The 23,463-nt window shown below is 46.1% G+C and overlaps 1 protein-coding gene across 2 annotated transcripts in view; it reads left to right on the forward strand.

The window, feature by feature from the left end:
* Window positions 1-3,472: 3,472 nt before the first annotated feature.
* LOC146206004 (uncharacterized) overlaps window positions 3,473-23,463 on the forward strand; it is a 36,200-nt gene continuing 16,209 nt past the window's right edge. For both annotated transcript variants that reach the window (XM_084590642.1, XM_084590643.1), the window contains exons 1-4: window positions 3,473-3,607; window positions 15,601-15,650; window positions 18,040-18,752; window positions 19,433-20,300. In XM_084590642.1, the coding sequence (XP_084446768.1) occupies window positions 18,042-18,752; window positions 19,433-20,300 (1,579 nt within the window). In that variant the 5' untranslated portion in view covers window positions 3,473-3,607; window positions 15,601-15,650; window positions 18,040-18,041. The remainder of the gene's footprint in view (window positions 3,608-15,600; window positions 15,651-18,039; window positions 18,753-19,432; window positions 20,301-23,463) is intronic.

Consider the following 23,463-nt stretch of genomic DNA (forward strand, 5'->3'; position numbering starts at 1 on the left):
TAAAAATGTCTTGTTTTTCACCGAGCCCGTAATCAACTCATCGTCTCTTCTCATCCTGTACGGCCGTCGCTACCGATTAACTCTGCCACTACAACACCTCATCGAAGGAGAATGCCGTGAAAATTCCCTTTTGCCACAAACTGACAGTTAATTGAATATTGTTTTCGAGTTTGTTTAAACCTTGATCTGGCTTAGTATTTTACGCTGTTTTTTAAGTAACTCTTGCCCCTACTTACTATATCTGAAATACTTGCTTTTTTACCTTTATAGTGTTCTTTTATTGCAGTAGTTTGTTCACTGTCGGCTGTTTTCCCTCGTGTCATTTACCGATTCGTATTTTATCATTATTGTGTCGTGGCGTTTTTTTTTTTATTATTATGCAGTGTAATTTGGACTACTATCTATAAATATCCAATTGTTTCTAAAAAAAGTGACTTTCTTGAACTTATTCCTCAATCGCACACCGACACACGTACTTCACGGGTTGACCTGCCTAACTTTTAACACTGTCCTCAAACCTCATAGAGGTACGGCGGGTAACCGTAAATCGGATCCTGCGCCTCTGTTGAGCGTAAAGGCGGGGGCTTGTGACACTCACCTGTTCCACTTACTCACATCCTCCCTCCCCAGAGGTGGCACTCACTGGAACAGTTCATGTCGAGCTCATCACTACAAGGTCAGCGACTCACAATCATCAGTGCCACTAACAGGCTGGTCCCGCAGGGGCTGGCGCACCGCTTGTATTGGAGAACCCGTTGCTGGGACCATAGGCCATGATGGGGGCTCTGCCCCCCACCTACATTTTTAATGGCCAATAAAGTTTACACCACCACCTAGCATACCCAGGTGCGGGGTTTATAACAAGTTTCACGGAGAATAAAACTTGAAGTCGCATACAAGACGTCGCACAGATGTATCTTCGGACACTTAGTAGTCTTAGTTCTCGTGATGAGTGCATGCCAAAGTGTTCATGAGGTTCTATTTCTTTGTTGGTCTGCTGTACAATCGATAACTTTTCTACGAATGGCATTGCCTCATGGGTACAAATAAGAACCGACAAAGGCAGCAATTAAATCGTGCGACGTCAGTCATATCGTTGGATGAGATTGTTTGGTTTGTGGGGTTTAACGTACCAAAGCGACTCAGGCTATGAAAGACGCCGTAGTGGACTGGGACTCCGAAAATTTCGACCACCTGGGGTTCTTTAGCGCGCACTGACATCGCACAGCACACGGGCGCCTTGCTTTTCGCCTCCATCGAAAAGCGGCCACCGATGCCGGGACTCGATCCAGCGCCCATGAGAACAGTAGTCGAGCTCCGTAACCGCTGCGCCACCCCGGCGGGGCAGTTCGAAGGGAGGGTTTATTAAGACGAAAGCCTTTAATGGCTCATACTGTTGTCGACAAAAGCTGTCCGCGCGAGCAGCGCACCTGATTCGTCGACAGAGAAGTGACGTCACCAGCCGCCAAATTTGAAGCGACCAACCAGAAGTATCGGATAATTTACGACTAATAACAAAATAGTTAAGCAGCTGCCAATAGAAACACATACATTTGGAGGTCATCATAATTATCACTATCATTTACTGCTTAAGGGGTGTTAAACGAACACTAACCAGACATCAACTAGTACTCAGAAAGTGCAAGTCATGGTTAACTATCCCTAATGATTAGACGTTTCGAAACGTCCATAGCCGTCACATGGTGATGTCATCGACCGTGACGTCATGACCGCATGTGGCGTCGACGTCACATTCGATCATGTCTAATAACCGAAAGCGACAATGACGTCACATCTAGAATTGACGTCATGTCTGGTGATGACATCATCAGGAGATTGACGCATATACGAAGCTGACCCCGCTGGGCGTTCTATCCCGGCGTCCGTGCGGCACCTTTCATTTGGCGCTTCCTTGAACGCCGCACCACAGAACATATATAGAAATAGACGAAGTACAGCAGGCATCAGCGGCGTTTAAAATTGGTTGACAGCAAAGAAAAGGTGCAGTATCTGCCACAATTGTAGTCAATCACTAACGGTCTCGCAGTCAATGACTAAGCAGCGCGGCGGGGAAGACTTCCGCCTTGAAGCACTTTAGGGAGCGAAAGTGCCCCTGAATTTTTGTGCAGTTCTCTCACTGAAGGAGGGTTCAACCGCACCGGGTGCAGCTGCAGCGAAAATGAATGACCAGAACCTGAGAATGCCTGGAGTTACGAATACACTATAGCAAAACTGTCTCTGCTTTCAAGGAAGGAGACCATTCTGATCCTTCACACCGTCACCGAATTTCATTAATATGCATTGCTGGCCAAATGTTACAACATATCATATGCCCCAATTCGCATTTCACCTGAACAACACCTTCCTTCTTTTCAAACAGTCAATTCAGCTTTGAATTTCCTTGCTATGCTTGCACTCAGTTAACCATTATTGCCAGCCATCGCTCCATAACTGCCAAAGTTATTTCTCATATACCCCAAGGCTCTGTCCTCGAACTACTTTTATTTTATTAGTCTTTATCAATGACATCCCTTCTGCCACTTCACGCGCAGTTCGCCTCTGGCGAATGCATATTCCGTCGTCGCATAACCATTACCGCTGACCAGTCACTCCTGCAGTCAAACACCAATATACAGAAACCTTGTGCGGCATCTCAGTATTAAAATTGAATTTGTGAAAACGCATTAATATACAAGCCTCCCGAAAGCGTTCAACCTCAGATTATTCATTCTCAACTAACTACACATCCGTTTGACGAGTTGAATCGTTCTGGTATTGAAAGGATGCATGGATAAGCCGAAGTGGTGTGTATATATCACAAAACCAGTGCTTATACCAGCCGCCTTTCCTCTTCCAGCCTAGCAAAATAACTCAATGAATGAGCCCGGGTGTTTGGCGCTGAACTCAACACACACCACTGGCGCATTCTTTATACCTGGTATAAATCATGCGTGATGATTTTCTGTTTCAATGAGCAGGTGGAGAGCAGTGCGTATCGGTTATCCTTGTCAGTGGGTGGGCTTGTTCATCTTGAATGACGAGATGAGTGCTGATCTCTCTCTCCCTCCACCTCTCTGTCTCTCTCACACCCACAACGCACGCACGAACACACACACAAGCAGCGCAAGGAGGTCGAAGCTATGATATTGGTGCCTTGTGGATGACCCCGTAATGTCTTGAATGCGCTTCCAGTAGATGGTGGTTTAATGAAACATAACTGGAGCACACCAAGAAGGGTCACCTGTTTCTCTCGCGCACAACCTTGAGACACATTTCGAGCGCCGCAAGTCGAATGGGCGATCCCTTCATTGTCCGCACAAATATGCGAGGATTTCAGCGAGGACACCCAATGTTCTTTGGACGACTTCGACGGAGCTCGTCTGCTAGGGCCGGACTTCCTGGCGGCTGCGACTGCAGCGCTCAATTTGTTATCAGACGCCACTGTGTCGCTAGCGGCTCCCTTCGCGGAAGGAGGGGCGGCGATAACGGCGCTGACTCGCCACTCCGTTCCCCGAAGTTCGCAGAGAGGCCGCCAGTAATCTGCCATGGTGGCCGAAGTGAGCGCCGAGGAATTGCAGTGTCGCCCTCGGTCCTGTGACACCGTAACGTACGTATAGCCTTACCATTTCATGTATGATCTTTTTTTAAGCAGTGTATTGCGACAGCTTCCCTTTTGTACCAACAACAAAGCGTGCGGCGTGTTTTCCTATGCTTACCTCACAGCTGTATTGTGAAGAGGGGCCGACGTTGCTACACGGCGGCCTCTCAGTCTCTGTCTTTCAACAGCAAAAGAAGAAAGCGTTATATAGGTCCTTATTTCTGTTACGCTAAGAATACGTGCACGGGAGAAGAGCTAACTGACTTCCTCTCCTTTTGCATGGGATTTATTGTTTCTTGAAGAACCAGAAGTAATGGACGCGAAGTTGGAGAAAGCGCTGGACAGTATAGGCAGCAGCACATGTACTGTGATCACTCAATGAACGTTCGCTCAAGTTTCGGAAGCAGCAAGTGGATTTGGATGAACACTAAAAGTAGATTTAAAAATTTTATATCTATCAAGTTACTTCGGCACCTAAATTTAAATTTCTGCGCACAAGTGCTTTTTTTTTTTTTTTTTTTTTGCGCTGATGCCGCTATGTTCTTAGGGCGACCGTTTGAGCTGTTTTAACGAGGGATATGGGAAACACTGCGGTGCTTCAAGTTTCGGTGGTAGGACATTTCTGATGCACCGACACCGGCCATCGGATACGGTAGCACTGTCTTGGAGTTAATCATCCGAAATTTATGAGATGAATGCTACTCTGGTCTATAAAATAAAGAATATCGGTCGTTAAACCGTGAATAAAACTCAGTAACATGGCACTCTTTCTCCCACAACCAGAAGGGAGGTGGAATTGTCGGCGTCACTGAGGTGTTGTTTCGTTTTTTTGGTCTCGACTTCGTAATGAACGCGTTCTCTGTAGCCGTTCATGGTTTTACGAGGTGGGTTCCATTTGATTATTTGATGCGATCTGTGTTATCCGTTTGGCGTAAATTGATTTTTAAATGTCCTTCAGGAGAGCGGAGCGCCTGACTGCGCTGTGAAAAGCGCTGATCTCGTTCACGCATACGGTGACAAGAATTTCCTTGTATCGTAGTGTCGACGATGAGACCTTCATTCATCGGGAAGAAACGATTCACGTGTGCGGTTTCATTGCCATGTTTTATTTTTTTTATTATGATTTAGCCTTCAGTCGAAAACAGTGTGCAGGCTGAAGCATTTACGACAAATAGATCTGAAGGCCATGAACATATTATTTAATATTACTATTTCAGCGTCCTAAACGTATATTAGCAAGAATTATTACGCAACTTTCGAAATTACGAATGTGGGTGGCTGACACAGCACTTCATGCATGGCGCTGAATACATTTCATTGCGGAAACGTGACAAAAAGCTTTTTAGTCACGGTGACTAGTAAAAAACAAGTGCCCCGCATTAAAATAACCGGGCTCCTTGCTTCGGAGTACATCACGAGTGAGCAGTTAAATAAGCCGCTTATACCAGTTCAAATCCCTGAAGTATACCGTGGGCTGTAATGCGCGGCTTGCGAAACATTAAAAAAATTATCTCACCGGCGCGTAAACCGACGATGATGAGATTGTAGAAATAAGCGAATTCCTTCCTTCTTAATATGTGGAAAAGCAAATGTTAGGGCATATCGTACATAGGGAACATGAAGATGTTTTTTGTTTTCGAAATGACCCGAATCTTGTCATCAGGAACTGAAAAAAAAAAAAAAAATGCGACCTTGTTACTCGCATACACACCGTCGTGCTATTCAAGATGTTACACAATATACTTCCCATGCAAGTTCCAGCACCTTTACACCACTGTGTGGAGAAAAACTATGGGTATAATTTTACAAATGTGTGCATGTAACTTTTGTATTGGAAGCTTTTCCATGTTTAACTCTATATTTGACCCCATCCCCCCCCCCCCCTCCCCCCAAAAAATGAGCTTCAGTGTGTTTATTTAGGCCTTTACGAAAATATTGCTTAAATATGATTCGGTGCGGTTCGTGAGGTTTAACGTCCCAAAGCTACTGAAGCTATGAGAGGCGCCGTAGTGAAGGGCTCCGGAGATTTCGACCACCTGGGGTTCTTTAACGTGCACTGACATCGCACAGCACACGGATATATCTAGCTTTTCGCCTCCGTCAAAACGCGGCCGCCGAAGCCGGGATTCGATCCCGCATCCTGGGTAATTGTAGTCGAGCGCCGTAACCACTGCTGGGGTAATAACGATAATGAAAGCAAACTTGATACACCGTGGGCACCAACAACGCTCAGGTTTTCGCATATTTGTGCTGTGTAGATTCCATAGTGCTCTCGGATTTTTTAGATATTTCAATGTAGCAGGGGCACATCCCTACACCCTTGACGACGGGGCTAATAATCATTTCGTTGTCATCGTCTTTGAGCTCAGATATCTAGTCGATTTCTTGCTGTCGAATTAGTAGATCATAAAGAGGTACAGGAGAAATAATGAACGATATCGCACTCGAAACGGTCCCAGCAATAAGGCTCAAGCTGAAACACAGGATCCTTATGAATACTCATTTTGATCCATACATCAGCAGGATTTAGCTCAATCTTGTTTGAAATGAGATTCGCGGAGCTTTTCTATGTCTCATGCTACACCTTTCGTCACTACAGGTTTTCCAGAGAAGGGATATATGAACCGGTAGTTTTTGAAAAACAAGCTTCTTGACAGAGGCTGCGATAGAAATAAAAGAAAATGACGAGGTATGGAGACGGCTATAGGTATAAAAAGAGCTTGAAATGTACTATGTCTGTAATGCTGTTTGTCTGCTTTTATTAAACGTATACGTATACAAGAAACTATCTTTTTCACACAAACGTCCCAGATCCCGCCCTCGAATGACCTGAAAAGTCAGGCTTACTTAAGCTGTAAGAATATACCGTGAAGAACTTCACGCGCTTTCAGCCGCTGTAATATTAAGAAACTTTTAAAATCCAGAAAATCTGGCTTATGGAAAACTTGCGTTTCATCTCATCTGCACTCGATATGCTGTGCGATGTCAGTGCGCGTTGAAGAGCCGCAGGTGGTCGAAATTTCCGGATCCGTACACTACGGCGTCTCTCATAGCCTGAGTCGCTTTGGGATGTTAAACCCCTTAACCCCAACTCATCTGCACTCGATCCACATCATCGTTTGGGCTGAGCAATGTGTGCACAAGCGTCGAGCGTACCAAACATAGTCAAAATTAAGCGCATATGGCTTCTGCCGACATATGTTGCCAACAAAGTACAGCTATCTGGTAGCCTTTTTTTGTTTGTCTTTTCCTCCCCGCAACATATTATTCTGTATCAAAATCACTTCATAACTACGCTGTGTCTGTCCACTTCATTTTCGCTTGATTCTATATACTCCTCCAGGTAATTGTTTTACGCTAATAGCGTAGACTTTGGTAATATTCCTTGAATTCAAAATTGGAATGTTTGTTTGAATCATTTTTTTTTTTACATATTTCACACCCTTCACGCGTCACATTGCTCATGAAGCGAGCAACGGAGACGGATGAAATGCATTGTTCCGTGACGACCATGTTTGCTCCTCATTAGTTAGCCGTAGTTACCAAACCGCTTGCAGCGAGGCGAGGTCTAATTTGAGAAAGCGAACGTCAGCTGCATGTTATATCACAGGAAAAAGAAGCGCGATCCCTATTCTTCGAAACCAAGGTAGTAGCCGATGTCAGTAAGGACATGTACAAGCAGTCTCCTTAGCCTTAGTGATGTAAACATAAGACAAGTACACAATTTTGAAAAAATTTCGTAGTAGTAGAAATCGCATTGTGCTTAACATACCATAATGGAAGATTTTGAGGACAAAATAATGTGTAGTCCGCACCCGTAGATAGCATACACGGTGCAAAATGTTTTTATTGCACCCGGAAATTCGATTCGGAAATTTTTATAGGCATTTGTAAGGGCCGACCCTCAATACACTTATACGCTGGTCACCAACGTGCCCTGAGAAGGGCGCGGGAAGAGGCACCCAGAAAACATAGCGCACACATCGCTAGCGGGAGACAGAATGACCCTCCTCGTTGTACGCTGGGAGAGCGTTTATTCCGCTCTCCACTTTCCCGCTTCTTCCCCACGCAGACCGGTTCTGGTGCCGTAGAGAAGATGCTCATGGTAACGGGAAACACACGCTTTGAGGAATCGTCACAGGGGTCTAGGTCACTTCTTTTTTTATAGAGAGTGTCACAATCATGATATCATTCAAATCACACTTGTCAGTGTAAGCTGTGGAAAAAAAAAGAACTTCATGGCGCTTTTTAATTATCAATTTGAAGGCTCTTAGACCAGTGCGGTGCATCATCGGGCCTATGGAGTGACCAGTGTACTACTTGCGGGCGTATTGGATTACGACCCTACAACACGGGATGACGTCACTTTGATGTGAACATCTCAAATTCTCAGTTTCGGAAAGTTTTCTTGCTTGTTTCGAAAAGGACACTGCAGGATTAAACAACTTGAAGTTCACTTGCTGTTTTATATACAGCCGGTGTAAAAAAAAAAACTATCGACAGAGTTACACCCCATTGTTACAGACATAACAGTGACAGATGTCACCTCGTTTCCATAACGTGAGCGTCGCCAGAATGTATCAGTAGAACGTATATAGCTGGCGATTTAGGAAGCATTCAGATTGCGTGAATAGAACGAAGACAAGAATGAAAGCCACGAACGCATCACTTTGTCCGCGAAGTGATTGTGTGCGTGTTTTACTGAAAAATGAAATGCGTATAAGTGTCGTCATGAATCTCTAACTCTTCTGCAATCACGAGGACACTTATAGCAAATCAGATTTCAGTAAAACACGTGCGCTATCGTTATCGGCGTCCGTAGCCGTCGTCGACGGGCGCCCGGACCTCTGCTGAGCTGGACGACTTCACGGCCGTCTGTCAATGCTTTGTGCCATTTTAACAGTCACAATCAGCACATCGGACTGTGGACTACGGACTGTGAGTGCACTACGAACTGCGAGTTCTGCAGAAACGCGATGCTCGTAGTGCGTCCGAAATGGTCTAAATTGGTTTAGCAACAGAGAATGGTAATTGTCTTTTCAAAGTTCTGAAAACATATGTGACCATTAATAATGATCAGCTGAATATCTTGAATTGCAACTAGACACATATATGTAATACTTTAAAGGTCAGCTATAGAATTTAGTTAATTGTATACATCGAAAAGATTATTAAGGCGCAATTAAGTCTTTAGGCTCATGAGTGTGGACATGATATGAGCGTCTGAGGAGGGTTTCACATCGTCACTGTCGTGATATGGATTGATTGATGAGTAAAAGTATAGTTGTATGAGGTAGGGGGTGAAAACTTTTCTGTGTGAAAAATTTCGTTGATCCGGAATTCTTAGGTAATTAAATAAAGGTAAACAAGTCAATTCGACGTCAAAATAGCCGAGGGCGTCGTGTGCAGCGTCAGAACAGACACAGAAGTCGAAATTCGTCAAAATACGTCAAAATTTTGCAAAAAACCTGCAAATATGTTACAAAGCTTTAATTTTAAGCCTCGTCATTGCGTTACAACATCAATAACAATGACGAGTAAAAGAGGAAAAACTGTGAAAACAGCAGAAAAAGAGAGAAATAATAACGAAAAGTGAAAAAAAAGTAGAAAGAGTAAAAAAGAGAGAAAAAGGGACAGGGCAAAGAAAAAAAGAAGAAAGAAGGATATGAGTGAAAAAAATAGCAAATAAATGCAAAAAAATCGCTGGAAAGGTTTTCGCCTTACCTCATTCAAGAGAGATCCAAGTGCTACCAACGAATTTTTCACCTATTTCCTGACGTCCGCCAACACTAGTATTACTATTCGAAAAACACCATATCTTATCACATTAAAAAACATATTTAAAAACAGTACTAATAGCTGGCTTCTCTGTCACACTTGATATATGTGCGTGTAGAAACGAAGCATTTATTTCAAACAAATGTTCGGAACGCACGCACGCGCACAAACTTGCTATCGTGTTGTCGGTAATGAAAGCACCAATCGCCTCGCTTTGTCCGCATTTTCGATCTTGCGGATACGTGCACCCAGGATTTCCGCATTGGAAACCAAATTCTCGCCAGTGTACGTACCTTTGGTAACATGCTGGATCACTGGTGCGCCAGCGTGTTTAGCTACTGTAAAAACTATGCTAACAGGGCGAGAAGGTTTAGTACAGCCACGAAACGAATTTGGCAGAACTCTAACAGGGCTGCTAGAGCATTCTTCCATTCATTTTTCCCCTTTCTTCATCAGGAAATGTAACCACACCGCGGTGATGCGGTGGTTTAGGGTTCTCGTCTGCTGCGCCCAAGGATGCGGGATCGAATCCTGGCCGCGGCGGCCGCTTTTATTGCGAAAGCAATACTACTCTAGGTTTCGAGCCTTCAGCTACTTCAGCGTAGCGCGGCGGTAGCCACGTATGTCTTACCCACGTGACGCTGTGACGTCACACCCCATGTGACACTAGGGTGAGAGCTAGGCTACCAACTCAAGCGGTCGGCGTAGCGTGGCGATAGCCACGTCTTACCCACGTGACGCTGTGACGTCACACCCCACGTGACACAAAAGCGAGAGATGGGCCCTGTTAGGTTTGGGGTCGCGAGTGCCGGGGTAGCGTACCGCTGCGGCGCGCGGCCCCTTGGTAGCGTTGGCCTGGCGGCTCCGTGGACGGCGGACGGCATCAAAGGTGCCAGCAAAGACGAGGCGTCTTTTAACGAAACAACCTTTACTACAACATCGAGAAGAAACGGGCAGTGAAGCTGACCCGGAGAGAATACAGACACTCTCACACAGCTGGTGTCTAGCGTCGTCTCAACGGCGCGTCAATGTAGTCTCTCTCTCAGCGGAGTCGGCCGCTGCTTTTTATAGTTTTTCCAGTTCACAGGGAAAGGGTAAACCCTCACAGGAAAGGGAGAGCCAAACATGTTGGTTCACGGCGAATGACTCAATCGCAGGTGTTCCGACCTCATCTCCTCCACCTCCTGCAGACAGGAGAGGGCGACGCACTTTCCCTCGAGCTCCAGGCTTGGCCAGCTTTTGCACACACAAACGCACGCACACACATTTGGCGCGTGGCAGGAACACGCTGAGACTTGTCGACGGGAGGAAGCGTTGCGCGGCCGATGAACGGCGTCGAAATGGCCGATCCGCTCGCGGTTCTGCCTGTTGCTATGCGGTGGCCGCGTCAGCTGTCCAACTTCTCGGTGGAGAAACGTAACAGACTGCCCCGCCGGGGGAGGGAGATCCCGAAGGGCAGGGGACTGCATCCGCTGTCCGGAGGGATCGGGATGTTGCTGCTAGCCGGGGTCGCCCAACTCAGCTTCTCTTGAACTCAAACAGCCTGAAGAAGTCCTTGGCAAGTCCGGGTTTCCAAGGCACTCTGCAACTTGTCTTCAGGAGAGATTTCTGGCAACCCACAACGTCACAACCACGCTAAAAACTCAACCGGTCAGCCAGCAGCAAGCACGGCACAAACTTCACTAAGTTTTGCCAGACTATTTCCCTCTTATGCCCCCATCTACATTAAAGGGCAGCTCAGCAGCACTTGGAACGCGTCCACAAATTTGAAAATTGCATTTTCAAAAACAGCTCTTTAAACAAAGATAATGCAATACGAATGTTCAAAATCCTATGCCAGGAAGAAAAACACAAACAAGTGAATACAGGCTTCTTCTCACGTTATGGGCTCCGACTTAAGCCATCGGCGTTACCATTGAGATCACCCTTTTCACTAAAACTTCGGTTGTCCGTTTCACGGAGCAACCTTACCTTCCTGTTTCTGTGCGAAGAAACGCATGAGCATGAGTCGCTCATTTTTCTAAACAATCTATCCCTCTCCTTACGTGTGGCGCACCAATCACGCATTTTCTTTGCACGGGCGCATTTGTGCCTTTGGGATAGTCGCTTTCTCTTTCGCGATAGCTTCAACTTTCTCGCTTCTTTCTCGCGCCTGCCTTTCCGTTTTTTTCTACGGCAGCACTGAAACACATGCTTTGTGCTTTCTTTTCGCAATCTTTGGAGTTTGCTCTCCTTACGATGGCAGCATTCTTTCTCGCGCCTGCCCTTTCGCATTTTTCGTCGGCAGCACGGGAATACTAGCCTTCCGCTTTCTTTCTGCAATCGTTTGCTCTCCTTACGATGGCAACCTTCTTTCTCGCGCCTGCTTTTCCGCGTTTTTCGGTGGCAGCACTTGAATACTCCAGTCCCACTTTCTTTCGGCGCGAGCTCTGGCAAGCTAGCGGTCAACGTTCTAGCGGTAACCGGAGCGAGTAGGGTACCGGTGTCGTCAAAGTGCGGCGCCGCGTCTGCACCGCGGCCAGCAGCGCATGACTCATTTTCAGTCAATTCCGAACCACAACTACGGCTGACGTCAGTCCCACTTCTAGGCATTTGCTCTGGCAGCGCCGCGGCTGCATCGCTTGACTCACTTTCATTCAAATCCGAACAACCGCTCATGCCAGCCCTCAAGCTAGGCATTTCCTCTGGCGGCTCGCCACTCACGTTACACGGGTCCTCCGATGAGCCGCATTGCTCAGCGCTAACCGGCGCACGATCAAGCTCATTCGACAGCTGGGGCGCTTCGGATAGCGTGAGGGTCATGTGTGCTACGTCCGCGTTCGCACTGGGGTTGCTTTCGCGAATACAACCTAGCGTGGTATCAGGGCACGAACGATTCTGACTCTGCTCTGGTCGCTCGCTGTCGCCTTCGCAAGTCTCGCTCTCTACAGCGGACGCGCATTCCTCGTCGGTCTGCCCTGGCTGATCACAACTCGCGGGCTGCGCAGTTTCGCTGATCGGCACTTCGTTTTTATGCGTGCCCTGCTCTACGACACCGCTGATTTCGGAAACTGAAAGTTTCTCCTCTCCTAGCTCATTTTCATCTCCGTCGCGCTCTACACAAGCTTCTGCTTTCGACTCGAGAGACGGTTCAGTTACTACCAGTTCCCCACACTCATTTGATGGAACTGTATCTCCTACAGCTACTTGGGTCGGCATGCAGTTCACCTCGCTTAACGGCGTCACTTCGGACTTCTCGCCGATTAAGCCTATGCTAACCGTCTCAGCTAGTGGCTCGACCAAGGTAACACGATGCTCTTCTGTTCGAGAATCGGTCGGCTCGCTACTGCGGTCACATTGCTCGGCCGTTTCCCCAAGCTGTTTCTCACACTCCGGTGCAAATTCGATTTGCTCCGGAACTTCCGCACTGTCTAGCCATTCGCTTACAGCGGCTTTCAACTGATAGGCCAAATCAAAGTAAGCCGTGTTACAATGTTTCTCGCTCTCATATCTTTTCCGAAGATCCTGAGGCGTTATCTGATATCGTATCAGCAATGACTCTTTTAGTGCATCGTAATTTTTCAAGCGGTCGCCAACCAATCGCTTGATTTCTTCCGACGCTTCAGCGGAGAGAAGAGCTACCAACTTCTGCGCCCAACTATCTCGCTCGAAGCGTTTACATCTACAGACATTCTCGAAGTCTGCCAAATAATCTGCCATATCCTCGGCGATGAGGAACGGTGGTAGACCATCTCGCGGTATTGAACCGTTACACCGCATGGCATTGTTAATGGCATTGCAAAGCTTTTCCGCGCTCATTCCATGTGCTGACGCCTCCAGCTGTATTAGTTTCATTACGCGGGCAGACTGCTTTTCTCTCTCCTCGCGACGTTGCCTACGTTCACGTTCCTCTTCCTCGTGACGTTCGTCAATGATCTCAAGGCATTCCAAAAGCTCGTCATCTTCAGCTTCCAACGCAAGAATAGCCTTTAACACTTCTGGTTTTTTGAGTTTGCCTGACAAATTCAGACCCAACTCCTCCGCAAGCTCCAGCAATTTCGGTTTGCGCAACGACTTCAAATCCAAATTCATGGCCGTTCCGAGTGCTGCCTTCTCTACTGCCCACTATTGCCTTGCGGCAATTAACCCAGCAACAACGACAACACAATTACCAGCTCTGTTCTCTACTTAACAAAAGCCTGGCAAAACTCAGTAGAAGAAAGTCCCGCACTCACCAAACCTCGCAGCCAAGAATCCAACGCAGTCGTTCCGCTGCAGGCAACCAGTCATCACACAGGGCTCGTTGCACTGCTCCCGCCTTTCCGCTGAGCTGCTTTGATTCACGAGTCACGCCTCGGACATCTCCGCTCTTCCCACCAGATGTTGCACCTCGGTCAGGCCTGGCTCGTTTCACCGACCACGGTCACTGCTTGGTCGTCCTCGTACCTCTGCTGTTCACGTTGGACGATGGTATCGTCTGCCTCGTCCCTCCAACCACGGTTACGGCTTGGTCGTCGTCGTCCCACGTACCACGGTTACGGCTTGGTCATCCCACCGCTGTTCACCAATTGTTACGTTTGGGGGGTTTGCGAGCGCCTGGGTAGCGTACCGCTGCGGCGCGCGGCCCCTTGGTAGCGTTGGCCTGGCGGCTCCGTGGACGGCGGACGGCATCAAAGGTGCCAGCAAAGACGAGGCGTCTTTTAACGAAACAACCTTTACTACAACATCGAGAAGAAACGGGCAGTGAAGCTGACCCGGAGAGAATACAGACACTCTCACACAGCTGGTGTCTAGCGTCGTCCCAACGGCGCGTCAATGTAGTCTCTCTCTCAGCGGAGTCGGCCGCTGCTTTTTATAGTTTTTCCAGTTCACAGGGAAAGGGTAAACCCTCACAGGAAAGGGAGAGCCAAACATGTTGGTTCACGGCGAATGACTCAATCGCAGGTGTTCCGACCTCATCTCCTCCACCTCCTGCAGACAGGAGAGGGCGACGCACTTTCCCTCGAGCTCCAGGCTTGGCCAGCTTTTGCACACACAAACGCACGCACACCCATTTGGCGCGTGGCAGGAACACGCTGAGACTTGTCGACGGGAGGAAGCGTTGCGCGGCCGATGAACGGCGTCGAAATGGCCGATCCGCTCGCGGTTCTGCCTGTTGCTATGCGGTGGCCGCGTCAGCTGTCCAACTTCTCGGTGGAGAAACGTAACAGCCCCCAACTCAAGCGGTGGCGTGGCGCGGTCGGAGCCGCGGCTCAGTTGGCAGGAGATGGCAACTTGGGTCTCTCATTTCACATGGGACGGTTATGTCAGAATCAGCTTGCTAGGACCCTGGCATTCACGTTACCCCTATAGGCCACTAAGGCACGTTCATATGGCTTGGTTAAAGCGGGGCTTTATATGTGGGCTGAGGAAGAAGAAAAAGAGAAGAAGAAGAAGAAGAAGAAAAACGTTCGGTCACCCGCAGCTAATGCTATCGCTCAATATTTGGTTCAGCAGCGTTGAACTCTAGTAATTTTTTGATGGAGACGAAAAGCAAGGCGCGCGTGTTCGGTGCGATGTCAGTACACGTTAAATAACCCCAGGTGGTCGACATTACCGGAACTCTCCCCTATAGCGTCTTTCATAACCTGAGTCGCTTTGGGACGTTAAATACCATAAATAAACCAGGAAATGCAGCCGTTGTAATGTTCTGTGCACGTGAAATAACCCACGTATACCTTAAGGGTTTCACTGCTTCTTTTCTGTTATGAACACTTGTAGTTGTTTAATTGTACGGGCACGCGTGCGCATGCGCCGTTCCCTAGCGGAGAGTGTCGCGATGACATCCGCATGATCTCGGCGGGCAGGCTAGACGATATATAAGCCCATAGGAAGATTCTGTCGGGAGCGCTGCTGGAACGCGGTCATGCTATCGGCGCCATGGCTCGTCGACTATCGGTGCAGCGCCGTCTGTGCTGGTCAAGCTCGCAGTGACACAAACTTGGAAGCAGCACTCGAAGGCCTCTGCATCCCCGTGACTTCCACCACATCAAACTTGTATTAAGTCTGCATTCTGCCTTTCAAACCGCCGAGTTCTTGTTTGTTTTTTCATTTGTTGTAGTACACAATTGATTAAGCATGAAGTACTGCCCTTAATACAGCGTCCCGTTTCTGAGAGCCCATGGTTATACGCATAGCGATGCCGATACTTTTTGCATTGTGCCGTTCAATCAAAGCACTATATTCACATTGTCTCATCATTTCAGGAGCCGCAACGATGAGTCGTCTGTCCTGACATGGATCAATGGATAAAGAGGTAACTAACGCCCTGCCAAGAGAGGGAAAGACATCACACACTCCGCACTCAGCGCTAAAGTTTACTTAAGCTGAAAGCCAATTCTGGGACCGAAAGTGCCCTCTAGCCATGCAGCGAGGCATTCACTCACAGAAATGTATGTTGAAATCGTAGGAACGTGGATACCACGTTGGCCGTTTCAGGCGTCCTTCAGACCAGGCAGCAAAGAAGCACTACTATACCATTCCGCGCCGCTTCGGAGAGTGCGTACGCATAAGAGAGAATACCAGAGCTGTGAACATTTACTGCCAGGAAACTCTAGTGTCGATTCGCTATCGCATTAGCCACTCCTCATACGGTTTTTTTTTAGCCGAGAATAGTGTATCAACCGCGCCTGCGAGGCCGCTACTACCCATTTAGTTTCCTTGTGACTTTTGTAACAAGTGCCTGCAGTTCCCGTGATACGTTATTGCAAAGGTGTCCTGCCGTGGTGGTGCATATGGCTATGGCGCTCGACTACTGTACCCAAGAATGCGGGATCGAATCCCAGCCACGGCGGCCGCTTTTCGATGGAGACGAAAAGCAAGGCGTACGTGTGCTGCGCGATGTCAATGCACGTTAAAGAACCCCAGGTGGTCGAAATTTTCGAAGCCCTCCACTACGGCGTCTCTCATAGCCTGAGTCGCTTTGGGACGTTCAACCTCATAAACTAAACGAAACCATTATTGCAAAGGTAAACTGCATGCAATACGATACACTAGCATGGTACTGAGAGCAATGCAGCAAGATAACACAGCGTATGAAAAGAAAAAAAGTTCGAAACGAGTCAGTGTCAGCGATAACATATTTTGGCACAGCGCAGGTAAGCACATGATTGCAGACGTAGAAATAATGTACTGCAAGTGATCTTCTCAATAACTGTTTCAGAATCGGAACCACAGGCCATGTCATTTTGACAATAAACTTCAGTCAGCAGTTGTGAACAAAAAAAAAAAAAGAGCACCCTAATTCATTAACTCCTTGTATGTATTGTCAATGTTGCCTTGTCTATCAGGTGCGCAGCGTGGCTGCTTTAGATAGGTATTTTTATCAGTTCTATTGCACTCATTGTAAAGCCTGTGTTGAGATTTCGCCTCATGATTTTTGCCGCACAGATCGTGATACCTTCATATTCAAGTTATAATTTCCTGTCACAGGCATTGCAGGCCGTTTGTGTAGCCTTTCCAACTTCTCTGTTACAGTGCCTGTGAAAGGATTTCTTTCTATAGAAACATAATCTAAGAAAGGGCTGACACTCAACAAATACTTTTTCTTCATCGCCCAACGAAATTTCTTAAAATCCTTTTGAAGTACAGATGACAAGAAACTTTAGCAGTTGTCATATCAATGCAGGTACACCAGTCAATAAGGATGTTGTGAATAACGTCGAGATGTTATCTTTTATGTGTAGCCTGAACAGCGTCATGGCTTAACAAATATGGTCCAACTATTTTTGCTCGTGTTTTGTAAATCGCACGTTGCAACGCATATATATGCACCTGGCGTCATACCTGATTTCAAGTATACCAGTCAGAAATTGTGTTAAGGTCGTTCTTAAGTACACTTCTCAAAACGCGTGATGGAATACAAAACGCTGTCTTTGACATGCCGCACCTTCTAATGAATATTTTAAAAGCTGGATTGACATTTGAGAGAGTACTCAGTCGCTGTAGCTCTGCGTTCGGGGTGCTCCACAGCTGCGTGTTCGACCCAGGCCACGGCGACCAAGGTGCGATGAAGCCCAAACTTAAGGAGCCCGTATTTATACTGTGGGACATAACTGCGCGTTAAAAAGCCCCAGATGGTCAAGATTTCCGATGCCCTCCACTACGGCGCCTCTCACAGCCGATGTCACTTGGGGACGTTAAACCGATAAAACAAATCAGTCACTTGAAAGGCAAGATATTTTACTGGATTCTAGCCATAACAGGTGTTTGTGTGAACAAATAAATGTATTGAAGGGACTAAGGTCTCTCCGCCTCTGGTATCACGCTTGAAAAAAAAAAAAAAAATAGACAGCTAAAAGCTATTTTCCGTTTTCCGTACAGACCTTATTTTTTCTTGAATTGCAAAGTCTGTTGCTGTTTGGATACGGGACACTATTGAATAAAAGATAATACTTGAGCCACTTCACCCCCACCCCTCCCCGACCTCCTCACCAAAAAAAGAAGAACTGACGCCTATGGATATATGTAAAAGAACTCTTAAAGACGCTGACAATTTTATAGCGCTTGTGCTTCAATGGATGGAAAAGCAGCCTGCCTTATCTCAGACGTCCACAGGAAGTATAAAGGGAACATTTTACTGAAATCATGCGGCGGATCCGACTGTGCGTCCGACCTTCACCTACTCGGCACTGCAATTTGCGCAGGTATGAGGACGCCAGCTCAGCTGACTCTGGCCGGCCTCATGCTGATTGCGGCCTTCAATCGGCGCCAGTGCGAAGTAGTTGAACCGGGCGGCCGATGCGCGGTCAGACTGGACTGGTGCGCCTGCAAAGTGGTTCGTCGTGGCCCCCGCGTCCTGTGCAATGCAACCGTCGACTTCGACGTGGTGAGCGCTGACCTCACCAAGCTCATGGGCTTAGCTATGGACTCGCTAATCCTAGACGGTGTGAACCTCACCACTCTTCCTGGCAGATACTTTGAGAACCTCACTGTGAAAGCTCTGGTGGTGAAAAACACCCCCTTGCAGTCTACGGATGAGGACAGCTTCGAAGGAGTGGCGCACCTCACGTCGTTGCACATGAGCCGTAACAGGCTGCGCGCGATTCCGCGCGGTCTGACAGCGCTCCCGGCACTGCAAGTCCTGTGGCTACCGGGCAACTATATAGCCGACATTGGAAACCTGCGGCCCCTTGTGAACCTAACTGATCTTGACTTATCGAACAATCTCATTGAGAAGCTTAATGACAATATCCTCAAAGACTTTCCCAAGCTGCGGAGAGTGTGGCTAGGCAATAACCTCATATACTTTCTATCAACTTATTTCTTTAAAGGTGTGAAGAATATAACGTTCATTGACTTGCACAGTAATATGCTCACAAACATCTATACTGCCTTTCAAGGTCTTCAACATCTCATGGTACGTAAACGGATATCTATTTTGTAATCTCAAGCACATTTTGTACTTTTCACGAACTGCTTGCCTCGTTATTCAAATGTGCACGAATTGTTTTCGGTGTCTTGGGGAACTTCTGCTAAGCAGAAATTGGGTGCTCGCTGTGTTTTGGGCTAACTGCTAAGGATACAGACGCAAAAGTACTTTTCTCTGCATCGAGTTCATTTAGATCTATGCATGCAGAAATGATAGAACGGCACATTCAAGCGCAATGAATGCAGCATTGCCTACCTGCATGTGTGCAAGTTTACAATAAGCAATACCGTATGTTCCCAAATATATGCTTCGTTAACCGCTATCCGCGGCAGCGCAGCATTGCAATGGTGACAAGTCCCGTTGGTGATTGCGTAAGAGGGACTTTCGCAGAATCCAGTACGAAAATATATATATATATATATATATATATATATATATATATATATATATATATATATATATATATATATATATATATATATATATATATATATATATATATATATATATATATAAATAAATCCAGATTGTTTAGGTGATACTTGCAACTTATATATACGCGCACATGCGACAAGAGAACTGCGCAGGAGTTTAAAAAGTGCCATTAATGAGGTTTCAAAGATAACGACGTCTGGATGCAAGCTTTATTATATATTATTTGTTTCCAGGAGCTCGACTTGTCACACAACAAAATCATTGGCATCGACAAGTTAGCGACGGGATCTACATCCAGGCTCAAAATGCTTCGTGCTAGCTACAACAACATCTCGTGGCTTTCTAAATTTGGTCCTATCAACACCGCACTCGAAACTATAGAACTTACGCATTGCAATATAAGTGAACTGCGCCCTGAAACGTTCGCCCAGCTTCAAGAACTGCAGAGACTTGATCTCTCTTACAATGCCATTGAGTACATTCCAGGCAACTATTTTCACAAGGAATCCAAGCTAAAGTATTTCTTTGCTGTTGGGAATAAACTCATCAGCATAAACAACACTTTCAGAGTGACCCGGCGCATGGAAGTTTTGGACCTATCTATGAATTTTATTGAAGACCTTGAGGATTCTCTCTTCACCATGCAGGCCTTGAAAAAACTGACGTTAAGAAACAACCGCATCAAGTTTATTCGAGACGGGACGTTCAAAAGTAACTCTTACATCAAACATCTGGACCTGAGCGGCAACGAGCTTCAGTGGGTCGGAATCGACTCGTTTGAACGTCTTTTCAGCCTCGAAGTGCTTGTTATGACCGGTACCTTTGTCATGTCGCTCAACGGCTCCCTGCACGAACTACCCAAACTTCGGTACCTTTTCATTCACGACAACCGCTTGAAGAAGCTTCGTGCGGCGGACTTTGCAAATAGCCCGCAAATAGTTTCCATTGATGCGAATCGGAACAATATAACCGACGTTCAAGGAGCCTTCAAGAAACTCGACAACCTGAAGAGCCTGAGCCTGAGGCGAAATCGTCTCAAGTCCATCCACAGAGCTAGCTTCCCCAATAAACTTGACAAGCTGAAGACACTGGTTCTGGATGGTGAGTTGATATTATTTCTTCGGCACCTTCTTTACATAAAGTCTTCGCAGGCGCTTATGACGACCATGAGCTCATGCGAAAAGCTGCTTGCTTTAGTACTTGGTTTAATGAGCATTATAAAAAGCTTACGCCTTTAGTCAGTTGCAATAAATAGCAACATAAAATGCAGTTTTAGGTGCTTGGTTTTTGTCTTCCTTTCTTTAAAGGGGCCTGCACGCAACCTTTGAATCGTGAGCATCTGCGCTGTTGTATTAGCTGATTCAATACAGAAGGTATCCGAGCAAAATGGGTGAGCAGACATCTTGGATTTTTTGCAGGAGTAAACCTACAAATTCGTCACAGGCCGGAACATCGACAACTAAGCATATTTAAATAGAAACCAAATGACTAACCAGCTTTCACTCAGAATTGTTCTCATTCATAGCTATCCCGATTTCAAATTCAAATTCAAATGGTTTATTTATCATTCAAAAACAGAATAAAAATGTGTCCAATACTGTTTGCACCCTGTTTGGATTCTGACCTCATCCGAGATTTCTACGCAGAGAATGCCACAGCTCGGCTGCGGCAATGACACCATTACTGGTGTAAGCTTAAAAGACTGTAACGTAATGGACTCGCAAACAAATTTCGCCCTCGGAATTTCATGGGTGGAAAAAAATAATCTTAGATTCATATTTATTTGGTGTTTCTCTAAAACGCTATTAAAGAGCTTAATTGTCATATAATCAGTTCTTTTGACAGCAATTAATAAAGGCATTGGCTTTATGGGCAGCGAATGTGCACGGCACGAATTCAGATTATTTATCGAGACGAGAGCGGACTACGTGCCTTCAAATCTACATCAAGCAACGCCTTCCGCAAGAAAGGAACTTCTGTCCACGAATAAACATTACGATCGGTATCGCGCGTTTTGAACAATATTTCCGCATTCAGTAGCGCTATACTTTCGAGCTGGATATGTTGGTGACCAGGCAACCATTAACGTTTTCTCACAGCTCAAAAAGAAGAAAGAATGATCAGTCTGAGCGACTCCGCAAACGTTTCTTAATGATGGCCTCGTCCAGTGAATCATCTTAACGAAAGTGTGGAATGCCTCGTTCTAATGTAGTTTTTTTTTTTTTTATTTGACTCGCTTTGACTGTCAGGCAGCAGGTCTGGTTGTAAACGAATACCATTCGTTGGAAATTAGAAAATCATATAGGTATAAAGACGGAAGGGAAGAGGGGGAGGGTGTTGGGTAAGAAATCGCTCGGCCAGAACAATTAAATTAGAGTCCTTTACAAGCAAAAATACTTATGAGTGAAGTTTCGTGAACGGTTATCACAGTCATAACTGCATTTATCGTGTTTTACCCATCTGCACGAAAATATTTATGCGCGATATAGCAGAAAACGAAGTGGAGTTTAAGCGACTGAATTCTGAACTTTTCTATAGCTTCCTAACATAGATTCGTAATGTCATGCTTCTGTATAGCATGGAAAAGGGAACAAGAGCCTCATTTGGCCATTGTACAAGTCCCCGATCCCGTCAGCTTTGAATTCAGTATTATTACTACCCGTATTCTTGGATTTCGTCGGGTGGCTTCGAAGCCTCAAAAGAAGGAGAAAAAAAAAATCCTCGCCGCCTGTGGGCTTCGGACCCACGCTTAGGCAAAGAGAACAGATTTACTGACCAGTGCGTTAGGCCACTGCACCTATATTCGAGTGCGATAATAATAAAAAAAAAGGTAGTCAACTGTGCCACCGCGCTTTTTTTTTATTATTATTCCCTTTTAGCCGATTTCTACGTCAGTCTTCTGTCAGTCCACGCTGCCGCTTCTGAATGCATTCAACAGGATAGTTAAGCGGGCCAGTTGGTGATACATCATCCAAAAAAACAGCGCAAACAAACGGGGACGACAGGAAGAAACAACAGGAACAGGCGCTGACTCTCAACTAAAATTTAATCGCAGAAAACACATTTATATAAGGTACAGAAAACAATAAAACACCAAAACCAGACCGCACGTGTTACTATGTGATGTCCAGATATGCAACTTCGCAGTCACGCAGGAGCAGGGAAGGTTTGCTGACACACAATCTTTCTTTCTTGGCCATATTATACGCCTCGATGATTTCCCTGGTCAACTGGTCGGGGTGTTTGTACAAAATGTCAGTATAATGTAAAGACGGAAAACAGGATTGACACTCTAGTTGATCATTGCCGTGAGTGTCAATCCTGTTTTCCGTCTTTACATTATACTGACATTTTGTACAAACACCCCGACCAGTTGACTAGGGAAATCATCGAGGCGTATAATATGGCCAAGAAAGAAAGATTGTGTGTCAGCAAACCTTCCCTGCTCCTGCGTGACTGCGAAGTTGCATATCTGGACATCACATAGTAACACGTGCGGTCTGGTTTTGGTGTTTTATTGTTTTCTGTACCTTATATAAATGTGTTTTCTGCGATTAAATTTTAGTTGAGAGTCAGCGCCTGTTCCTGTTGTTTCTTCCTGTCGTCCCCGTTTGTTTGCGCTGTTTTTTTGGATAAAGTCTGAATGCATGTTTTGCAACCAGTATGGATACATTTATCATATAGTGTAGACTCACCAAGAAACCCAAGCGATAGCTAGTAAAGAAAACCCAACATAATCGGATTGGGAGACGGCCGTGTGCATCTGCAGGCACAAATGTCCTTCATTGGTTGAGAGAGCTCTGGTAGCGGCATCGGCCAACGGACTCGAACTAACCCCTAGATTATTTTTCTTAAATAAATGTGTATACTACTACCACTGCTGCTTGTGCTGCTGCTGAGCTTCTGACGTCTCATATTCATCATCTTACTCTCCTCTGACAAAGCTTAAAGCAGCCGTTAAATACTCAGCTAAACTTTGCAAAACATGGCAAAGTAAATTTAAACAAAGGAAAACATGGCTAAACGAGTTCAAAAAGTTGCTTTTGCGTGTATAGCCGTGCTTAGACAAGCAAAACTACACCTTATTGTTTTGTTTTGTTTTTCTACAAGCTCTATCTGAAGCGCATCCTCGATCGCTGACCGTCCGCCGCTCATATCTCACTTTGAGCGGCGGATGTTTATTGCAAGCACAGTCAAATAAGTTGCCTCCGGCTCAGCCGCCGAAATTTTCAAAAATGATTTACCTTTCAATTAGGACATGATT

The sequence above is a fragment of the Amblyomma maculatum genome, chromosome 1, assembly GCF_055883805.1.
Source record: "Amblyomma maculatum isolate TAMU_Amacu chromosome 1, ASM5588380v1, whole genome shotgun sequence".
In the NCBI taxonomy this organism is placed as follows: domain Eukaryota; kingdom Metazoa; phylum Arthropoda; class Arachnida; order Ixodida; family Ixodidae; genus Amblyomma; species Amblyomma maculatum.